This window comes from Lissotriton vulgaris, chromosome 2_2 (genome assembly GCF_964263255.1).
Source record: "Lissotriton vulgaris chromosome 2_2, aLisVul1.2, whole genome shotgun sequence".
NCBI lineage: Eukaryota > Metazoa > Chordata > Amphibia > Caudata > Salamandridae > Lissotriton > Lissotriton vulgaris.
The window spans coordinates 201391046-201411348 of NC_141688.1; the positions used below are offsets into that span (position 1 = coordinate 201391046).

General features: G+C 48.4%; 1 protein-coding gene across 2 annotated transcripts in view; it reads right to left on the reverse strand.

Annotated features, from left to right (window-relative positions):
* The window catches only part of LDLRAD3 (low density lipoprotein receptor class A domain containing 3), a 584528-nt gene that overhangs the window by 302020 nt on the left and 262205 nt on the right, over positions 1-20303 (reverse strand). For both annotated transcript variants that reach the window (XM_086959537.1, XM_086959536.1), the window contains one exon: positions 6775-6900. In XM_086959537.1, the coding sequence (XP_086815663.1) occupies positions 6775-6900 (126 nt within the window). The remainder of the gene's footprint in view (positions 1-6774; positions 6901-20303) is intronic.

Sequence of the window (20303 nt, forward strand, 5' to 3'; positions counted from 1 at the left end):
CCGCTTCGCGGGTGCCGCTTCGCGGGTGCCGCTTCGCCCCATTTGGCTGGGGGCTGCTTCGTGACTTTGGTGAGGAGCCTGGAGTTGGGTGTGGGAGCGAGGCGCAGCGGGGCTGCGAGCGTGTGCAGGGACTACATTGTCCAGGAGTCCCTGCGTGACCTGTAAGACCTTCCGGTCCGCTCTCCCCGTGGCCCGCCCACCGCCCACAGCAGGGTACTTTACCTCCTCCCGCCGCATAGCTCCTTGGGAGGCTTCTGCTTGCTGTAGCGCTGTTCCTGGCGCTGCTGTTGGATTTCCTGTAGCCTGTTGTTCCTGTGGCCACTGCTTGCCGCACCCGCTTCGCGGGTGCCGCTTCGCGGGTGCCGCTTCGCCCCATTTGGCTGGGGGCTGCTTCGTGACTTTGGTGAGGAGCCTGGAGTTGGGTGTGGGAGCGAGGCGCAGCGGGGCTGCGAGCGTGTGCAGGGACTCCATTGTCCAGGAGTCCCTGCGTGACCTGTAAGACCTTCCGGTCCGCTCTCCCCGTGGCCCGCCCACCGCCCACAGCAGGGTACTTTACCTCCTCCCGCCGCATAGCTCCTTGGGACGCTTCTGCTTGCTGTAGCGCTGTTCCTGGCGCTGCTGTTGGATTTCCTGTAGCCTGTTGTTCCTGTGGCCACTGCTTGCCGCACCCGCTTCGCGGGTGCCGCTTCGCCCCATTTGGCTGGGGGCTGCTTCGTGACTTTGGTGAGGAGCCTGGAGTTGGGTGTGGGAGCGAGGCGCAGCGGGGCTGCGAGCGTGTGCAGGGACTCCATTGTCCAGGAGTCCCTGCGTGACCTGTAAGACCTTCCGGTCCGCTCTCCCCGTGGCCCGCCCACTGCCCACAAACGGTCCCTATATCCAGGTCCGGGTCTTCCGCGACGCGGGACGCGCGCGGGACTAAGCCCGGGGCGAAGACCGGGCAAAGAGCGGGCCGTTCTAGGCCGTTAGAGGCCGGCAGAGACCGGACCGGGCCACCCCTCTGACGCTCCCGGCCCCGTAGCGCCTCCCAACACACTCCATAATGGCGACCAGAACTTCACGAAGTAAGTCCGCCCAACCAGGTCTAAGTACCCTGGAAAAATTCTTCCCAAAGGCGAGTAATCAAGCTAGCAAATGCTCGTCAATCACAGAGGCGCACCTCGAGATGGGTCCGGAAAGTGTGTTCCTGGAACAGGGGGATACTGTTTCTACAGATGCTAGCACACCGATCCCACTGGATGCCACCCATTTGTCATTAATGGATAGTATTGATCACACGATTGAGTCGGTCCTTCAGCAGTTAAGAACTCCCTTGACGCAGAGGGATAGGAACTCCTCCCGGCTATCTGGGATCTCTGACCATCCTACCATTCCGGAAATTAGGGGAATAGACTTGCAAGATGCAGGCCAGGCTGACCTGCTTCCAGACCCGGCAGGCAGTGGCGTGGAACAGCCCCCAAAAAGGAAAAGGTCCAGGAAAGCAAAGAAGGCAAAGAGGGCTAAAATTGATATAACTGAGCTAAATCAGGTTGACAGCACAGACATTTCCGCCTCCCCTGATCTTAATTTGTCTGGGTCCAGGTTGAATCACATGGGTTCTCCAACTACTGCTGCCCCACTTTTGCACTCGGGCCCTTTTATTTTTGGTGGGGCAACTTCTAATAGCACTGACACATTGATTAATTCACTCACAGATATCATGAGGAATTTGCTAAACCCCATCTCAGCTAAATTGGACGCCATAGAGACTAGACTGAAGGCCATGGAAAACAGTCACTTAAGGAAAAGTCCTGGCTCAGCCATAAATGCGATAAATGACCCTCCAGCCCACCGGGCACCATCAGGGAATAGACCGTTGCTCCCTGCACCGTCTCAGGGCGCCAACACGATACTGCTGAGTACGGACGGTGCGCCTGTTCCCCAGACGCACCCTCTGCTACCTTCAGCACCTAGGCCCCCTGTCCCGGCCCCAAGGAGATCCAAGCAACTTCCTGCACCACAAATAGGGGGAGTGGTGAACTCTACCAATGGTCCTACTGATGGTACCACGCCCCCTTTTGACAGGCGCAGGGTGGTTAACCTGCCCCCAGAAGCAGTCCCATACACGGCAATCATGGTGGGAGTACCTGAGTTAACTGGTGATATGAGGGAGCCTCAAGACTCCTTACGCAACAAGGTGATAAGCTGGCTTAGTATTAATAGGCCGCTGCCTCCTAACCTGAAAGGCGAGGTCCTGATGGTCAGGAGGATCCCTTGGATTGGTCTTACCCCAAAGAATAGGGTAGGGGATTGTATTATTATAAGTTTTAAAAGCCCCCACGTTGCTAACTACATCTGCAACTGGCTTGTAAGGCCTGACAAATCCAAGATCGAACTAGTCCCCCTCTCATACTTCTACCCAAATGTTAGCAATATAGAGGCAGGGGGGGAGAAGGGGTGGACTAGAGTAGGCTTCGCGGTAGACGGCTCATGTTACAGACCAAGGCATTACTTACCACCGGCCCAGGTAAATTTCATACATCATAATAGATTTTCCTGCCTAGACCAGGTCGACTGACCACAAACCAAGGTGACATCCTTCAGCCCTGGGAAGATGGCGGATGAGGTGCAAAGTCGGGCGGGAGAGAGTACAGCCCCTGTAACTGAGCATGGTCCGCAGGATAATGCTATAGATGAGGTGCAAAGTCGGGTGGGAGTGAGTGTAGCCCCTGTATTTGAACATGGCCCGCAGGATAATGTTAAAGATCGATCACTTAGTATGGGTGACAGTCTGGGTCAACAGGGGCCTCCACCCAACATCGGGACTGACCATATTCTGCAACCGGGGGTGGCGGAGTTGGCTGGTCCATCCGCCATCGCGGAGTGCATTACTGTTTTGCCAGGAATCCATCCACCCACAGGCTGTGCGGCACCTCCCATTGTAGGCCAAGGCCCTCCACCAACAGATCAGGGCCTGAGAATTGTCTCATGGAATGTGGCAGGGATTGCAAATAAGGAAGGCACACCGGAGTGGGACCATCTGGTGGGTAGTAGCGACATTCTCCTTCTCCAAGAAACATGGGCGAGGGACACCCAAGCTAGGAGAGGGTTTGAAGTATTTGAAATCCCTGCCAAATGGGGTGGGAGGGGGAGGCCGTCAGGTGGCTTGGCAATCTGGATCGCGAGTCACACTGGGTGCCAGGCGGAACAGGTGCACACGTTCTCGCAGGACATCCAGTGCGTTCGGCTCACATGGCCTGGTAAACCATCATGGGCTATTGTGAATGTCTACTCGCGACCTGTTGCCGCGCCAAATGAGTCACAAACCCTAAACGACTTGTCCTCCTTCCTGGGGCAACTCCCGGGAGATCTCAAGGTGGTGCTTGGAGGAGACTTCAACTGCCACTTTGAACCTCTCGAGGGCTTATTGGAGGGTGCCCTCACGGCCGAGGATGACTACTGGGGGGTTCCACCCTCGTCTTCCCCTCATCCCAAAGTCTGGTCCCCCCTTGCAATACAACTTATGTCCCTTACCCTGAACTACGCACTGAGGGCTTGTAATGGGCGTACCCCGTCCGATACCCCCTCAGTGTGTACTTTCAATAGGAGGGGCCATGAGTCGAGGATAGATTATATCATGTTAGACATTACACTCTGGCCCAAAGTCCTCGACTTTAGGGTAATAAGCAGGTCAGATAGTGACCACAATGCCCTTTGTTTAAACATCCAGTGGCCCCTGCACTTAGCGGGTACATTGGTAGAAAGTCCGGGGGGAGACACAGGGGAACTGGTCCTTACAACTAACAGGCGCCGGGTTAAGTGGGGTAAGCTTGTGAGCTCAGAAGAGGCAATCAGTAAGCTATACGAGTTGGCACTCCCAAGGCTTATGGAGGTGGACGCACTTCTAAATGCACCAAGAACCCCAGAATACAATGTGAAACTGGGTGGCATCCACCAGGATCTTGTCAGCGATTTGGCTGAGGTATTTTACCCGGTGGTGCCAAATCGAAAGAAAAAGACCCATGTTCCCACCTGGTATACCTCCTCCTGCAGGGCAGCAAAGTCTGAACTTATTGCTGCAATAAAAGAGGGGTCTAATAAGGCCAAGGTATGTGACCTTAGGAAACACTACAAAGCAGTGATGGCGACTGCTAGGACCGAGTGGGACTGGAATCACTGGCAAGATCTTCATGATGCCCTAAAAGTCAGGGACTCCCGTAAATTTTGGGCCCTTGTCAATAATGGGACAGGGGAACTTAAAAAAGCAGTGGAACCCAACATTGCCCCCGAGGTTTGGGAGGCCCATTTTGGGGCGCTTTACCAAGACACTAACTCCTGCCCTGATATAGCCCTCTTAGTGCCCTGCGGCGCACAGGACCATGACTTGGAACTATCCCTGGGGGAAGTGGAGGCAGCCCTGAAGCATTTATCATTGGGGAAGGCGCCAGGTCTGGATAGGCTACCTGGGGATCTGTTTAGGCATCACTTGGACATCTGGGGCCCATACCTTCTCATTCTTTTTAATGCCATTCTAGGAGGTATGTCAATCCCCGGGTCGTGGCTGGGGGCAGAGATTGTTCCGATCCATAAGAAGGGGTCTACTCTGCTCCCCGCGAACTACAGGCCCATTAGCCTAATAGATGTATCCCAAAAGCTTTTTGCACGCCTTATCCTTAATCACCTCCTGGACTGGGTGGAGGACAATGACATCATGAGCCCCCTTCAGGCTGGCTTCAGAAAGAACACTTCGACCATGGACCAGATCTTCCGCCTCCTTCTCCTTTATTGGAAGACGGTCACGTTAGAGGGAGGAAGGCTGTACATGGTCTTCGTGGATCTGAGGTCAGCCTTTGACCTAGTCCCTAGAGGGAAACTATGGGAGGTTCTGCAGAAGCTAGGAGTACCCCCCCACCTCCTTAGTATTATCATCAGGTTGCATGAGAACAACTATGCACAAGTGAGGTGTGGGAGGGATGGTAAGCTTTCGGGCAAATTTCCGGTCCGCCGAGGAGTCAGAGAGGGCTGTGTCTTGGCGCCGACCCTGTTCTGCCTTTTCATTAACAGCGTCATCCAACACCTTGACACTGTTAAGGACAATGATGCTCCGTTTTTGGCAGGCAGGAGGGTTCCGGCAATAATGTTTGCTGATGATACCCTCCTGCTTTCCAAATCCCCCATGGGGATTCAGAGGATTGTGAATGGTTTTGGCCTTTTCTGTCGCCAACATGGGCTGGAGGTGAACACTGAAAAAACTAAGTTCATGATCTTCAATCCTCCTACCAAAACCAGACCCAATCCAAAACTCGGGGAAGTTAGTCTTGAGAGGGTCTCGACCTTTATATATCTGGGGGTAACATTACAAGAAAACTTAGCTTGGGACTGTCAGATAGCGAGGTCAAGGCTGAAACTATCCCAGCTATCGGGCGCACTCTTGAAGGTAGCAAACAATTCCACCTTTAAACCTGTAAGCCCGGCCCTGGAAACATATAGATCCCAAGCGAAGGCAGCATCCATGTATGGCAGCGAGTTGTGGGGTCACAAAGCAGGGAAGGCACTGGCAGCGGTGGAAAATAATTTTTTGAGACGCTTACTCGCTCTCCCGCAAGGTACGCCACTCCTCCCCCTACGACTAGACTTGGGTTTACACTCCATTGCCGAAGACCTCCTGTCGAAACCCGTGAAGTTTTGGCACCGGATATGGACTACCGAGGAACTGTACCATTACAGACAGGACCTTGTTCATGTATTGAGGCTGAATGGTAGCAACAAAATTCCCTGGCTGGCTTTTATCAAGACGGAGTTGCACAGTTTGAACTTGCCAGACCTATGGGATGATCCAGCTCAGGGCTGTCAAAGGATTACGCGCAAAACTCTCACCCAGCTCTATAAAATCAAAAATCTGGCTGACATGGATAATGCTCACAACAGCGGCACCTTGACGGGACGTTTTATGGAATCCAAAAATTCTTATCTTTTCGAACCTTTTATGGATTTTATCTTTCCTCTTTTGGCGAGGAAATTGTTCCTGCAATGGAGGTTTGGTACACTTCCCACCAAAGTATTCACCCATAAATGGTCCACAGGGGGTGACAAACTTTGCCCTTGTTGCAAAACCCAAGACGAAGATGATTTACACATAATGTTTGTTTGCCAATTCCTACCAGAGTCCCAGGAAGCGCTGGATAGCACCCCTGTGCCGAAACCTGGGTTTTAGGGAGTACTTACAGGCATACAGGGTTATGAAAACTAACACCCTGGGCCATATTGTCTTTGCTGTCTCAAAATTCTTAATGGCAGTATGGATAATAAGGAAGAAAATGTCCCCCTGAACTGGTACCACGTATTCCTTACCCCATGCAGATCTAGTAGATCTTTTTATATGTAAATACTGTGTTATATATGTACTGTATTTTATTGTATCTTTTATGGCCCATGTGGCCGAAATAAAGAATTTTTGGAATTGGAATTGGAATACCAATATTAAACAAAAACCACAAAGATTACTATTGCCATAATGCACTCATTTGCGAAATAAATCCTGTGATTGAACATATGTAGAACTGTTTAAAACAGTGATGTATAGAGCGATATTAAAATAAGAATAATGCTGATGAATCTAAAATTGCAAAACATCACCCAAAAATACGTAAAATGGTGTAATATAAAATTTCGAGAACCGTAGTAAATTTAATGTAACCCAAAATTCTGGAATTTCGCTGGCATAGTGTTAATTTTGCCCAGGCCTGCCTTGACCCTCTCTGCATGCCATACTGCTGAATTAAACAAACTGGCACTTACTGCAGTTGTTCTCGTCGCTGCCATCGGGACAGTCCTCGAAGCCATTGCACTGGAACCGGCCGATGATGCAGTGGATGCCGCTGGCGCAAGGGAAGAAGGTCGGGCCGCACTTCGACTTCACTTTTGCTGCAAAAGGGTAAGAAGAAACGAATAGAGATGAGCGTCATCCAGCGCGAGGGAGTGACATAGAAAAAACACTGCTGAAGGGGTAGTCTTTCTTCCATACAGGTATAAGTGAGCAAGCGCGCATGACACTTTGTGGGTGCAGCAGGCACACAGTCAGCTGAGCACATGGCAAGGTAGGTGCTTGGAGGCCTCAGGAGGTGCTGACTTCCTATTTACAATATGCACAATACAAGTGGTGCTGATGTAACAGTATTTAGAATGAGTGACAAGTGATATTGTTAGTGTGTGTGATTGGCCAGAACTTTCTAGTATTAAGGGATGCTGAGAGCTGGTCTCCAGGGAGAGACGAGAGGCGCCGGCAGTGCTTGGCACATAGTAGTTCTGTTGTGCCACCACTCTGCCAAGACTGGCATGGATGGTAAGGACTGACATAATTAAGAGTGTCCATCCTACAGGAAAGACCAGAACCAAGGGCAGCAAGATGCCCCGAAGGCCTCCATGTCAGGCCCTACGCTGTTGACTCTTGCCAGGTGCAAAGTGGCACAAGAACTGAGATGAGCTACCAGAGCCAGCTCACTAACTGTAGTGTACTGCAGCATTTATATAGCGGTTGCTACTTTACTAGGGTGCTGAAGCGTTTGCCCCATGAGCAGCATTCTACACCAAGTAGGGTGTGTGGTTGGAAGAATGTTGTTTTTGTTTTGCTCCTATGTGAGAAATGTTTCCTTGTTGTGTGTGCTTACCACCGAGGTGCAGTCTTCGTGTTGTGGGACGCCGCGTGCAGCAGTATGTTGGATGATGAAGTTTTAGAGACAGAAGGCTGGCGGGAGCTCTACCTACCTGGTGCTACGAACGACCGTTGGCCGTCGCGGCCCACCCGTTTATTCGAACATTCCGCACTGACGCAGAAGGTTCTAAGCAATTAACGTGTAAAGTACGCTGAAAGCTTTGAACAGCTATACAGGTCCCTTTTTGGAATTTCATATGATTTTGCTGACTTAACTGGTTACTGTACAGGGTTGAAAAGGTGAAGGGAGGCTGAGTGCAATAAGTCTAACTATGGTAATCACTCAGAGAAGCATTCCAATCCATCATGTTTTTGCCACCAAACCACCTCATTTCGGACCCAGCCATATGCAAATCAGTCTTGACCCTGCTCCTCATGGGAACAGTCCAGCTTGAACTGCCAAGTCAGGTCATCCCTGAACCGGAATACAAGCATCCTGGGACCGATCTTGCCCTTGTTGTGGGATCATCAGCTGGGCAAAGCTTGGTGCCAGTAACGCAGTGTGCAGAGGACCCACATCTGGGCTTACCCATGACCACCCTAATCCTTTATGCTTTTGAATAAAAAAAATGTTTATTCAGCCTCACAGAGCAGGTGCCACAGTGACAGCTAAAGAGCACACTTCCGCAGCACACAGAAAAAGTACAGCTCAGACAATGGCTGTCCAAGCATCTCACATAAAATACAGGCAGAGCAGTTATAATCAAGGCTTCTCTTTCACACAGAGCAGGTACAGCATGTTGGAATCAATGCAAGCTGTAATGGAATGTAATATAATGTAAACAAACGCATTTAGGGCGCAATTACCCAGTGATGTCTTGGCGCTAGCGTTTCAGAAAGAAAAACCACCAGAGCCTGAATCAGAGCTGATGTATTATTTATCTATTTGTGAGAAAAGCCAGGTTTTCAGAATTTTCCTGAACTGCAGCAGATTTGGTTGAGATCCTAAGTTTAACGGCAGAGTATTCCAAATTCACTAGCACAACAAAACTCCTGACGCCACTTCTTGCTCTGTTTATTCTGGAGACAGCCACCAGTCTAGCAGTACTTCTTCTGAGCAAATGACCAGTTGAGTGCCAGAAAAATAATATTTTAAAGTATTCTGGTCCTGTCAGGTGAAGAGCTTTGTGCACTAGACATAGTACTGTGAAACTGATCCTTTCCCTAACTGGTAGCCAATGGAGGCTCTGCACGGGCTTAGAAATGGAGGCAAAATCTGACATTTTCAAAAGCAGCCCAGGCAGCTGCATTTTGAAGAGATTGTAGTTTTTATCAACAAACGCTTTTGAGAGCCCACATACAAGGCATGGTAATAATCGATCCTTCTAATGACAAGTGCCACAATTACTGTTTTTTTGTAATTCTAAAGTTATAAAAGGAAATATCTTCTTTAGAGACCTGAGCAGGAAGAAATAAGAGGACTTGGTTTGATTAATTTGGCCAAAAAAACATAGTTTGGTGTCAAATATGACCCCCATATTTTACGCATTTTGGACTGGGGAGAAAGAGGAACCTAGTCTGGCTGGCCACCACGAAGAGTTCCAGAAAGTAGAGTCTTTCCCAAAGAGTAGTACCTCAGTATTTTCTGAGTTTAATTTCTGACAGTTTGGTTGCATCCAGGTCATAATGCAGTTGCAAAATCTTTTGCCTCCCCTTCAGCTTCAGAAAATATTGACACCACAATTTGTTTGTCACCTGCATAGGACATTACCACAAAACCGTAGCTATGGAGCATGTGGTTGACCCCGTCGAATGCAGCAGATCGATCTAATAAATACATAGCAACCTTCTCACCCTTCTCAACCACCATTCTTACTCCTTCAGTGGCTGCCAATAGTGCTGACTCCATACAATGATTCGTTCTACAACCATACTGCAAGGAAACAAGAAGATTATTTGAATACCGAAAAGATAGAATTTCTTCATTCATAGCCCTTTTCAGCACTTTTACTGGCAAGGGGGGGGGGGGGGAGGTGAGATATAGGCTATAGCTTTTCTAATGAGTGCCTTTTTTACCAAAGGGCGCACAGACACTTTTTTCCTGAGGACTGGAAACTGTCCTGCAGTCAACATTTTATTTAGAAGTTCCGTAAGATAGAGAGACACTGTGCTGGAAAACTCATGTAAAACATGAGGAGGGCATGGGTCGGTAGAACCCATAAGTTAATAAAATAGGTTACTTTCTCCACAGAGAGACGGGTAAATGTATCAAACCTATTTTGATCAGTACCTGGACTGGTTTCCTGAAAATCTACCACTGTGAAGGTGGAGCTAAGTCCATCACCACAAGAGGTATTATGATAGGAGGAAAAAATCCAGAAAAATAAGATTCACCTTGGCTTGAAAATACTCTGCCAATTTGTTGCAAAAGGACTGATCAGGATTAGAGGTGCTGCCATAACTCCAGAGATTTGACTTTTTTAAATAGCGTTCTAGTAGAAACTTAGTAAAGTATTTCGATATCGCTGCAATGATTAGCGCTTTATACTCATTACGAATCGATTTAAACTCTATCTTTTCTTCAGAATGTGACTAGTTATTATTTTTTCAGGGACTGGCAACAACACTGCAGTCTCACCAATTAGCAAATCTTGCTGCTGCAGTTTCATATTAGAACTAGAGTTTGAAAGAAAGTCATTTAGTTCCCCAGAATTAAGGTTTCTCCATGGGTGGATTTTAAATGTACTGGAAAAGTAGGAACTAGAACCATTAGTCGAGGGAGCTTTAAGTGTAATAAAAATGGCCGTATGATCTGTCCATACTAGAGGCCGGACCATTTCCAGACTTAGGTCTGGATTGGTAGTAAATACTCCACCTAGGGTATGTGTGGCCTGAAGGGTGGGTACATTTATGGTCTGAATAAGGTCAAACCATCAAGATTGTCTACAAATGTTCAGTATCTGATTTGGCAAGAAGCTCTAAATGTAAATTAAAATCACCCAATAATGGTGATATTAGGGGAATCAATGCAGAATTCCATGAAGTTCTGCAAAGTTTGAATAAATTTACCTCTAGGGCCAGGAGTGCGATATATAAGAAGGCCCCTAAAAAGAGTTCCTAGTATTAAATATCCAATAAACCATGAGGGCCTTACAACCGAGCTGGGTGACAGGCTGAAATGCTGCCTTTATGAAGTTGCGACTATCGCAATGCCACCACTCTCTTTCCCTGTTGGTCAACACTTTCCACATTAAAACCGTCCGGAATGGCAGTTTTAATGTCAGAGCCTTAAGCGGTGTCGGCAATAGTCTCCGACACAAATAGAACGTCTAGTGCATGCTGTTCTACAAAATCAGGAAAATCATCCTTGTTCTTGATTAGGGACGGGATAATTAATAGTTCACATGAAATCACCTGCAGAGAATCTTTCCGCCCTGCTTTCACCACAAGGGATAGCTGCGGTGTTTCATCAAACACAGGCACCACCAGTCCAAACTCCCCTCACAAGTGGGTCAGGTCCAGCACAGGCAACAGCAAGGCACATACAAACATGACAGGTACAGCACAGGAAGTGGTAAGATAGAATCCCTCACAGGTGGAACAGGCATACCACATGTGGTGGCAGCCCAAGCACCTATCTGGTGGGCCTTTGTGGCCTGTTCTTCTAGCGCCTTCATGCTGTTCATTTACCTCCTCCAGCTGCAGTAGCACACTGCACGGGCTTATGGCAGAGGAAGCTGTCCTTAAGGATGCATCCGACCAGTGTTTGTGGTACTTGAAAGATGTTGAACAGTGATACGGGGACTCATCTGGACCTGCAGAGGTGCAAGTGCCTGGTGCTTTCACATGGTATTGGCAGAGCGTGGAGGTAGTTGGATCTACGGACCCTTCTGAGATGGCAATACCAGGGGCGAGGAAGAAGGTGGTGAGTGCGACCAAGGCAGGGCACCAGCAGATGGAAACAATATCAGGGGTATATCAGTGGAAGCTCTCAGGAGCCTGTGCCAATCCCAGCTGACTAAGAATGATAAGCCTGAGCTTTTTTTGAAAAATAATGATTCCCCTCACCAGCTGAGCATCACCTCTGCAACAACAAGAGTCCCAATCAGTCTGTGACTTCAGCTTCTATTCTGGTTAATCAATGTTTCTAAGACAGTTCAAGCACTGATCTGCCTACAGAAAGCTTTGCTTACATCACGCAGAGGATGACCAGGAGAACCTACCCATTTGTGAGCAATTTCTACTTGCCCCCACGCTGCACCTCCTATTTAATTCTCGATTTATGGTCACCATAGAGAAGGGTTGCCGTTGCTTAAAAAGGTTGCACTGAACATGTGGGAGGTGAGAAAAGGGAAGAAGAGAGTGCCATAGAGGAGGGGACACTTGAACTTAGGTAAGTGGAGTGGATGAAGGGCAATGAGGGGTGAACTGGTAGCACAGCAGACAGAGCTAAAAGCAGTGTATTCCATGCAGAATGGCAGTGTACATTTTCATTAAACAAATCGGGCTGCAGCACGCTGCTTTGCAATGGCGACGACGGCAGGACTCATCTCTATGTACGCCAGAAGTGACGGGGAAGGATAAAGTAATTTGTTTTGTCACTGCCTTGCTCTTGTGTGCTATTGTCATCAAAGACCAATGCATCATGTCTCCAGAGTCTATCAGCTGCACGCCTAAATGCCAAAATCCTATTTAGATAGGATATTTTTCAGACAAGATTCTTTGTGCTCTTGGGATAAAACGGGGGGAGGGGGGGAAGATGTCATGTCTCCCTATTTCAGAGAGAAGCTATTACAAGACCACGCATTTGCTTCTTAAAGACTGGTGAAGCAAACTTTTAAACCAGACTTCTCTAACAAGTAGCTTGCGCGCTACCAGTAGCTCCAGTTACCCACAAGTAGCACTCCAGTTTGCAGCCTGGCCTACTAATTTAGAAGTGTTTGCTTAGTTAAATTAATATATGTAAGAGAGAAAATATTGCACTAATCTGTTGTGGTCAGTATAAAAACTCTAATTAAATGATAAGCTCGGGATGATTTTCATTGAACATAAGTAGCTCTTACAACAGAAAAGGTTGGAGACCCCTGTTTAAATACATTCCTCTTCGTTGTCTCCCAGCGAATCTCTGACCAACAGACCGCAAAACGCAGCCGATCCAGGGACTATTATTTAATGGTGCCACATTGAAAGCATCATCGCTATAATTCCAAGACTCCGTTGACCAGGGCTGCTATACTCCATTGACTAAGGATACTACTCACTGTATATGAATGCCCTTCCGAGGAAATTTTTTCACCTAGGATTGCTCCAGGTTAGCCTGTGTTGACGAGCAGATTCCTGGGCCGGTCTACAACTTACCAATGGACCACGTGCAGAGTTACAACCATCCCCCAGGTCTATTCTTCAGTCCTCATGAGACACTATTACCCCACCAATTTGGAGGAAATGCCGTCAACAAATACAAAGAGACAGACCATAGTCTTGTGCATGCAGTACGTTGTGTATTTTTCCTTTGTGGCTGATTATGTGTAAAAAGACTGTCTCCCCAGAGAAACCATTTTTCTGTTTATGCCACTCGGTTAGTCACTCAGATCCTTTTCGGTTTCTGTTTTTTCACTTGGGGTGCTACTTAATATGTTCTTATTACTCACCCTATTAGTAATTGTATAAGAATTCTTTACAATGTGTGACTTAAAATGAATTTTGGTAGCGCTGAATCGAATATGATATCTAGATAATGATGTACTGGTTGTTTGTTCAGCACTTCAAATTGAAAAAAAAGATTACATCTATAAGATACATTTGTCTATCTTATTATACATTTCTTCTGCAGGTTAAGTCTACCCAGAAGTCTGTGACATCAGACTGTGTTACAAATGAGTTCCAAGTAAACACTTGTTTTCAGTTGCTACAATTATGGCCGAGTAAACCAGGACATACTGGGTCGCTCTTGTTCCTTTTGACTTAAAAACTATCCTGGTCATATGTACTTTTTACAATTCTTTTGGATTTCCATTGTGCCACGCCATGCGCTCCTTGTCCTGTATGTGCCGCTAGATACGATGAGTGTAGGAACCAAGTAGTCGAGTTTCCCATCTTAACCATTGGAGAGCACCCTCAGCAGACTCTGACCAAGAGAGGAAGCCAATGGTGATACTTCAAGGCAGGTGAAATCTACTCACACTCCCTTTGGCTGGTGGGTCATTGAGCTTCTGTGTGTTCAATGGTCTCAGTGAGGACTCGGGGAGACCAGCTAGCAAAGCCTGGACTAACTAGACTGATGTGTGATAAGATAGGATCTTGGACTGCAGGTCAGAGGTCAAAGATGGAGTGAAGGGCGTAGTACTGAAAAGTGATTTGAACATAATCAATAGCTTGGAATTCCTGTGCGCGATTTGAAAATATTGATGAGGGAGACTATCAAAATTATCAGAAAAGTTGTGTGAGACCTTGTTGTGCTTGTTGGTCGAATGGGGGAGATCTGTTGGGCCCCTAAATGTCTGTGTGGTCCCGGAGGGAGACTAGAAGTCACAAGGGCCTGCTCCGTATCTCCTCCTCAAGCGCCTCGGTCTTGCCCTCGCGCTCCTTTTGATGCTAGCACTTCACCTGTCCTTTCTTTGGCTTTCTAATTCTCCCGCATACATTCAGAAGTTGTCCCAGAGCTAGCTGTGTCCCAGATTCTAGCTGCACCTCTCCGGTGTAGTCAACAAGGACAGCTGGATTTGGTTTTAGTGTCATTCACAGGGGCCACAGACTCTTTAGCAGAAAGTGCAACACTGATTCTCTGTCGAAACTACAGGGCCCAGTACCTGGTACAGAAACAAAACTGATTGTGAACAATTATCTAAAGTACCATGACAAATTTAAAAGTAATCCTCAGGGAGAGAGGGGATGGTGAGAAGATGGGGCAGAGAGACACCTCTCTTCCTGCTTCCACACACCCATATTGCTCAAATAGATTGTCAGGTGCCTTCTCTTCAACACCTGCAGAACCATCCCCCGGCCTCATCACCAGCAAGTCTGACTGCTTTTCAGCGCAGGGTACCCTCCTCTGTGAATAGTGGGCTCTGTTAATTCCCATAATATCAGTATGGAAGCAGTGCACAGCATTCTGTTGTTTTGTAGCTAGGTCTGTGCTGTTTAAATACCCTTACATCAATATTACAAGCCTTTGTATAGTGCGTAGCTCCTGTGTGTATGGTATACAAGCACTTTCCAGATATGGGCTGCCTTTATGGTTCTAGGTATCTCTTTGATCACAGCCCACGTGGCCTGTTAGTGCTGTACATGGTTTTGTTGTGTCGTTGGCCTACTGACACTGTATATTGTATTGCTGTGTTCTTGGCCTTTTGACACTGTTGATGGTTGTGTGTAATCCTTGGCCTGTCGGCACTGTATTTGGTTGTGTTGTGTCCTTAGCCTGCTGGCATTGTATTTGGTTGCGTTGTGTCCTTGGCCTGCTGGCATTGTATTTGGTTGAGTTGTGTCCTTGGCCTGCTGGCATTGTATTTGGTTGTGTTGTGTCCTTGGCCTGCTGGCATTGTATTTGGTTGTGTTGTGTCCTTGGCCTGCTGGCATTGTATTTGGTTGTGTTGTGTCCTTGGCCTGCTGGCATTGTATTTGGTTGTGTTGTGTCCTTGGCCTGCTGGCATTGTATTTGGTTGTGTTGTGTCCTTGGCCTGCTGGCATTGTATATGGTTGTGTTGTGTCCTTGGCCTGAGGGCATTGTATTTGGTTGTGTTGTGTCCTTGGCCTGCTGGCATTGTATTTGGTTGTGTTGTGTCCTTGGCCTGCTGGCATTGTATTTGGTTGTGTTGTGTCCTTGGCCTGCTGGCATTGTATTTGGTTGTGTTGTGTCCTTGGCCTGCTGGCATTGTATTTGGTTGTGTTGTGTCCTTGGCCTGCTGGCATTGTATTTGGTTGTGTTGTGTCCTTGGCCTGAGGGCATTGTATTTGGTTGTGTTGTGTCCTTGGCCTGCTGGCATTGTATTTGGTTGTGTTGTGTCCTTGGCCTGCTGGCATTGTATTTGGTTGTGTTGTGTCCTTGGCCTGCTGGCATTGTATTTGGTTGTGTTGTGTCCTTGGCCTGAGGGCATTGTATTTGGTTGTGTTGTGTCCTTGGCCTGAGGGCATTGTATTTGGTTGTGTTGTGTCCTTGGCCTGCTGGCATTGTATTTGGTTGTGTTGTGTCCTTGGCCTGCTGGCATTGTATTTGGTTGTGTTGTGTCCTTGGCCTGCTGGCATTGTATTTGGTTGTGTTGTGTCCTTGGCCTGCTGGCATTGTATTTGGTTGTGTTGTGTCCTTGGCCTGGTGGCATTGTATTTGGTTGTGTTGTGTCCTTGGCCTGCTGGCATTGTATTTGGTTGTGTTGTGTCCTTGGCCTGCTGGCATTGTATTTGGTAATGTTGTGTCCTTGGCCTGCTGGCAATGTATTTGGTAATGTTGTGTCCTTGGCCTGCTGGCATTGTATTTGGTTGTGTTGTGTCCTTGGCCTGAGGGCATTGTATTTGGTTGTGTTGTGTCCTTGGCCTGCTGGCATTGTATTTGGTTGTGTTGTGTCCTTGGCCTGCTGGCATTGTATTTGGTTGTGTTGTGTCCTTGGCCTGAGGGCATTGTTTTTGGTTGTGTTGTGTCCTTGGCCTGCTGGCATTGTATTTGGTTGTGTTGTGTCCTTGGCCTGCTGGCATTGTATTTGGTAATGTTGTGTCCTTGGCCTGCTGGCAATGTATTTGGTTGTGTTGTGTCCTTGGCCTGCTGGCATTGTATTTGGTTGTGTTGTGTCCTTGGCCTGAGGGCATTGTATTTGGTTGTGTTGTGTCCTTGGCCTGCTGGCATTGTATTTGGTTGTGTTGTGTCCTTGGCCTGAGGGCATTGTATTTGGTTGTGTTGTGTCCTTGGCCTGAGGGCATTGTATTTGGTTGTGTTGTGTCCTTGGCCTGCTGGCATTGTATTTGGTAATGTTGTGTCCTTGGCCTGCTGGCAATGTATTTGGTAATGTTGTGTCCTTGGCCTGCTGGCATTGTATTTGGTTGTGTTGTGTCCTTGGCCTGAGGGCATTGTATTTGGTTGTGTTGTGTCCTTGGCCTACTGGCATTGTATTTGGTTGTGTTGTGTCCTTGGCCTGCTGGCATTGTATTTGGTTGTGTTGTGTCCTTGGCCTGAGGGCATTGTATTTGGTTGTGTTGTGTCCTTGGCCTGCTGGCATTGTATTTGGTTGTGTTGTGTCCTTGGCCTGCTGGCATTGTATTTGGTAATGTTGTGTCCTTGGCCTGCTGGCAATGTATTTGGTTGTGTTGTGTCCTTGGCCTGCTGGCATTGTATTTGGTTGTGTTGTGTCCTTGGCCTGAGGGCATTGTATTTGGTTGTGTTGTGTCCTTGGCCTGCTGGCATTGTATTTGGTTGTGTTGTGTCCTTGGCCTGAGGGCATTGTATTTGGTTGTGTTGTGTCCTTGGCCTGCTGGCATTGTATTTGGTAATGTTGTGGCCTTGGCCTGCTGGCATTGTATTTGGTTGTGTTGTGTCCTTGGCCTGCTGGCAATGTATTTGGTAATGTTGTGTCCTTGGCCTGCTGGCAATGTATTTGGTTGTGTTGTGTCCTTGGCCTGCTGGCATTGTATTTGGTTGTGTTGTGTCCTTGGCCTGCTGGCAATGTATTTGGTTGTGTTGTGTCCTTGGCCTGCTGGCATTGTATTTGGTAATGTTGTGTCCTTGGCCTGCTGGCAATGTATTTGGTTGTGTTGTGTCCTTGGCCTGCTGGCAATGTATTTGGTAATGTTGTGTCCTTGGCCTGCTGCAATGTATTTGGTAATGTTGTGTCCTTGGCCTGCTGGCAATGTATATGGTTGTGTTTTGTCCTCGGGATGTTGACACTATATTTGGTTGTGTTATATCATCTGTAGAGGTGAGTGTTATAGGACAGGTTTGAATAGACCCAGGCCTTGTTCGGAGATGGACGGCATTGGCTGGAGATCAGCTGACTCTAGGTATAGACCTATGTGTGAAGGGCATGGAAGTCTGCACACACTGTACCTATTGAGCCCTGTATATACCCAGTGGAAGGACACTCGCAGTGCACTATGTTACCTTAAAAATGATGGGCACGGCCCCATCCCAGAAAACAAGCAAAGCCACCAGTGAACTAGTTGAGTAGTAAATATTCACTTCTTAAGCACTGCTGCACCCCACAAGGTACCCAAGAATGATAAAATGTTAGGGTGGCCCTGCTCGGAGTCAAACCAGCGGTTCGCGCGTGTCACATTTCTGCAACAGGCGCATGAACCCGCTAAGCCGCCACGTCTCTTGGTAATGGAGCACATTAGAACCACGGAAGGCCCGGCCTAGCTGCTGAGAACTGCTGGGCCGTGCGGATGCGTGCTTCGGAGGGCGGTCTGTTCATTAGTGTCCCTGCCCAGGGTTGCCCTTTCCCTGAGCCGAATCTGACAGGCCTCGGTGACAGCACATAACTCACAGAGGCCCGGTGCTGAGCGCCAGGCGCTTCTCTGCTCCCCCAGGAGGTGGCACCCTGGCCTGGCAGCCGCCCCCGAGCAGCCCATACATCAGGCCTGCTGAAAGAGCATTAATATCCCGGCTGGCAGGTCCCACGGGGGGCTGGGGATCCCTTTCAAAGGCGGGGGGTTGTAGTTCGGGGCACCGCGGAGGAATGTGCGCTCACCCCCACCCCAGACTCGGCCATGAAAGGATGAGAGCGGCTGAGCTGAAAGGTGGAGTCCGCGGGGTCATTCTGGCAAGCAGAGGACCCCTGGCAGACGCACGCCTCGCGGTGCGGTGGGGTGGGAGAAAACGTGGGGAAGACGAGGTGGGCGTAACGGAAGGGGTAGTAGAGAGAGGGAAAGAGGAAAGACAACGGATAGGAGTGAAGTAATGGTGGACGAAAGAAATAGTGAAGAGGGTTCAGGGTGAAGGTGGCGAAAGGGAACAGGCACGCTGTGGAGGAGAAGAAAAGGGGGGACGAGGATGGAGAGAAAGGAACTGATGTATGCGATAGAAAGAGGGGCGGGGGCTATAATAGGAAACAAAGAGATGAAAAAGTGGGAAGATTCATCTAAAGAAAATGGGGAATGGGAGGGTAAGAAGGGAAGAGGAGACAAACCGGAAAACAGAGAGGAAACTTGAGCTGAGGAGCTGAGAGGACGGGAGAAAGAAGAGACGCTGCTTGTTGAAAAGAGAGTAAACCGATTGTGGTGGCGAAGAGGATGAAAAAGTGAGGGATGGGAAAAGGCGAGCAAAGGAAGGCGGGGTGAAAATGTGAGGCAGAGGAGAGGGAACACAACATGGGGTAACAAGCGCTATATAAATGCAAACCTTGTTCCCCTCTTCTATCCCTCCGCTATCCTTCTGAATCCAAATAGCTGACTAACCTATCTACCACTAAAATTACGTTCATATTTCATTATACTAATTCAACTCTAATCCTTCTCGGGTTCCAGGGTAGCTTGCTACTCGCCGAAAAAGCACTTCAACGCCTAATCAGGTGCAGTAAGCGCAAAATAAATACAATTACAATACAATACAATACATGAAGAGTGTGAGGAGTAGAGATTTCAGCCGGATTGTAAGGACAGAGAAGGAAACGCCGGGCTGGAAGAGTGGATGGATGAGTGGAGAGAAGAAACAATAAAGAGAAGTGATAAAGGAAATGACAAAGTAGAGCGGAGTAAGGGACGGCAGAGCGAGAAAAGAACGGAAGAAGAGCTTTAAGTGTGGTGAGTCGGAGGAAGGGAAGACTGGTGCTGAGGAGAGGGCGGGTAGGCGCAAGTGTAAGAGGTGCGGGTGGAGGTGTGCACCGCCCATGTGCAAGAGTAAAAGGGGTGCGTGGAGGTGTGCACCCGCCCACATGCAAGCTTTAGAGGGGTGCGTGGAGATGTGCACCCGCCCACAAGCAAACGTAGGAGGGGTGCGTGGAGGGGTGCACCTGCCCACATGCAAGAGTAAGAGGGATGCGTGGATGTGGGCACCCGCCCACGTGCCATCGTTAGAGGGGTGCGTGGAGGTGTGCACCCGCCCACAAGCAAACGTAAGAGGGGTGTGACGCAGCTCCAGCAATGCTCTGTGGGCCCTATCTAGTTAATGCTGCGTCAATCCTTACGCCTGCTTCAGGCAGGCGCAGGGTTTTACCGCAGCATAGGCCTAAAAGTGACTGAGTGAAATCTTGTAAATTTCACTCAGCCACTTTTAGGAGGCGTTCCTGCGCCGGAACGCCACCCCTGCACAGGAACACCTACATGTGGAGCAGGGCATTACAACGTGACGCATCTCCCAGATGCGTCACGTTGTAAGTACCCCCGCACCATAGAGCAGGATTTGCGCCGCCGTTGTGTCACAAAAGTGGCAAAACGGCGGCGTAAATGAGGCGCAAGGGGCTCGTAAATCTTCCCCAGTGTATATAAAGAAGCCTGTAAAAATAAGTTAAAAAGAACGGGTTATCGTTCTTTCACTGTCTCATCATTTTTTAACTGAAGTATTTTTAATATTATATCCAACAAAGTTTTTGGTTTTTGTTGGTGTAATGATACTTACTGTATTATATATATATATGGATTCAAAAACATAAACAACATAATACCAGTCGGGAGGTACACTACGCTAGCGCTGATTTTTAGCCTAGGTCTTTTAAACTACGCCTTTAATTGCATCGAACACCCCCTTTGAAGAGAC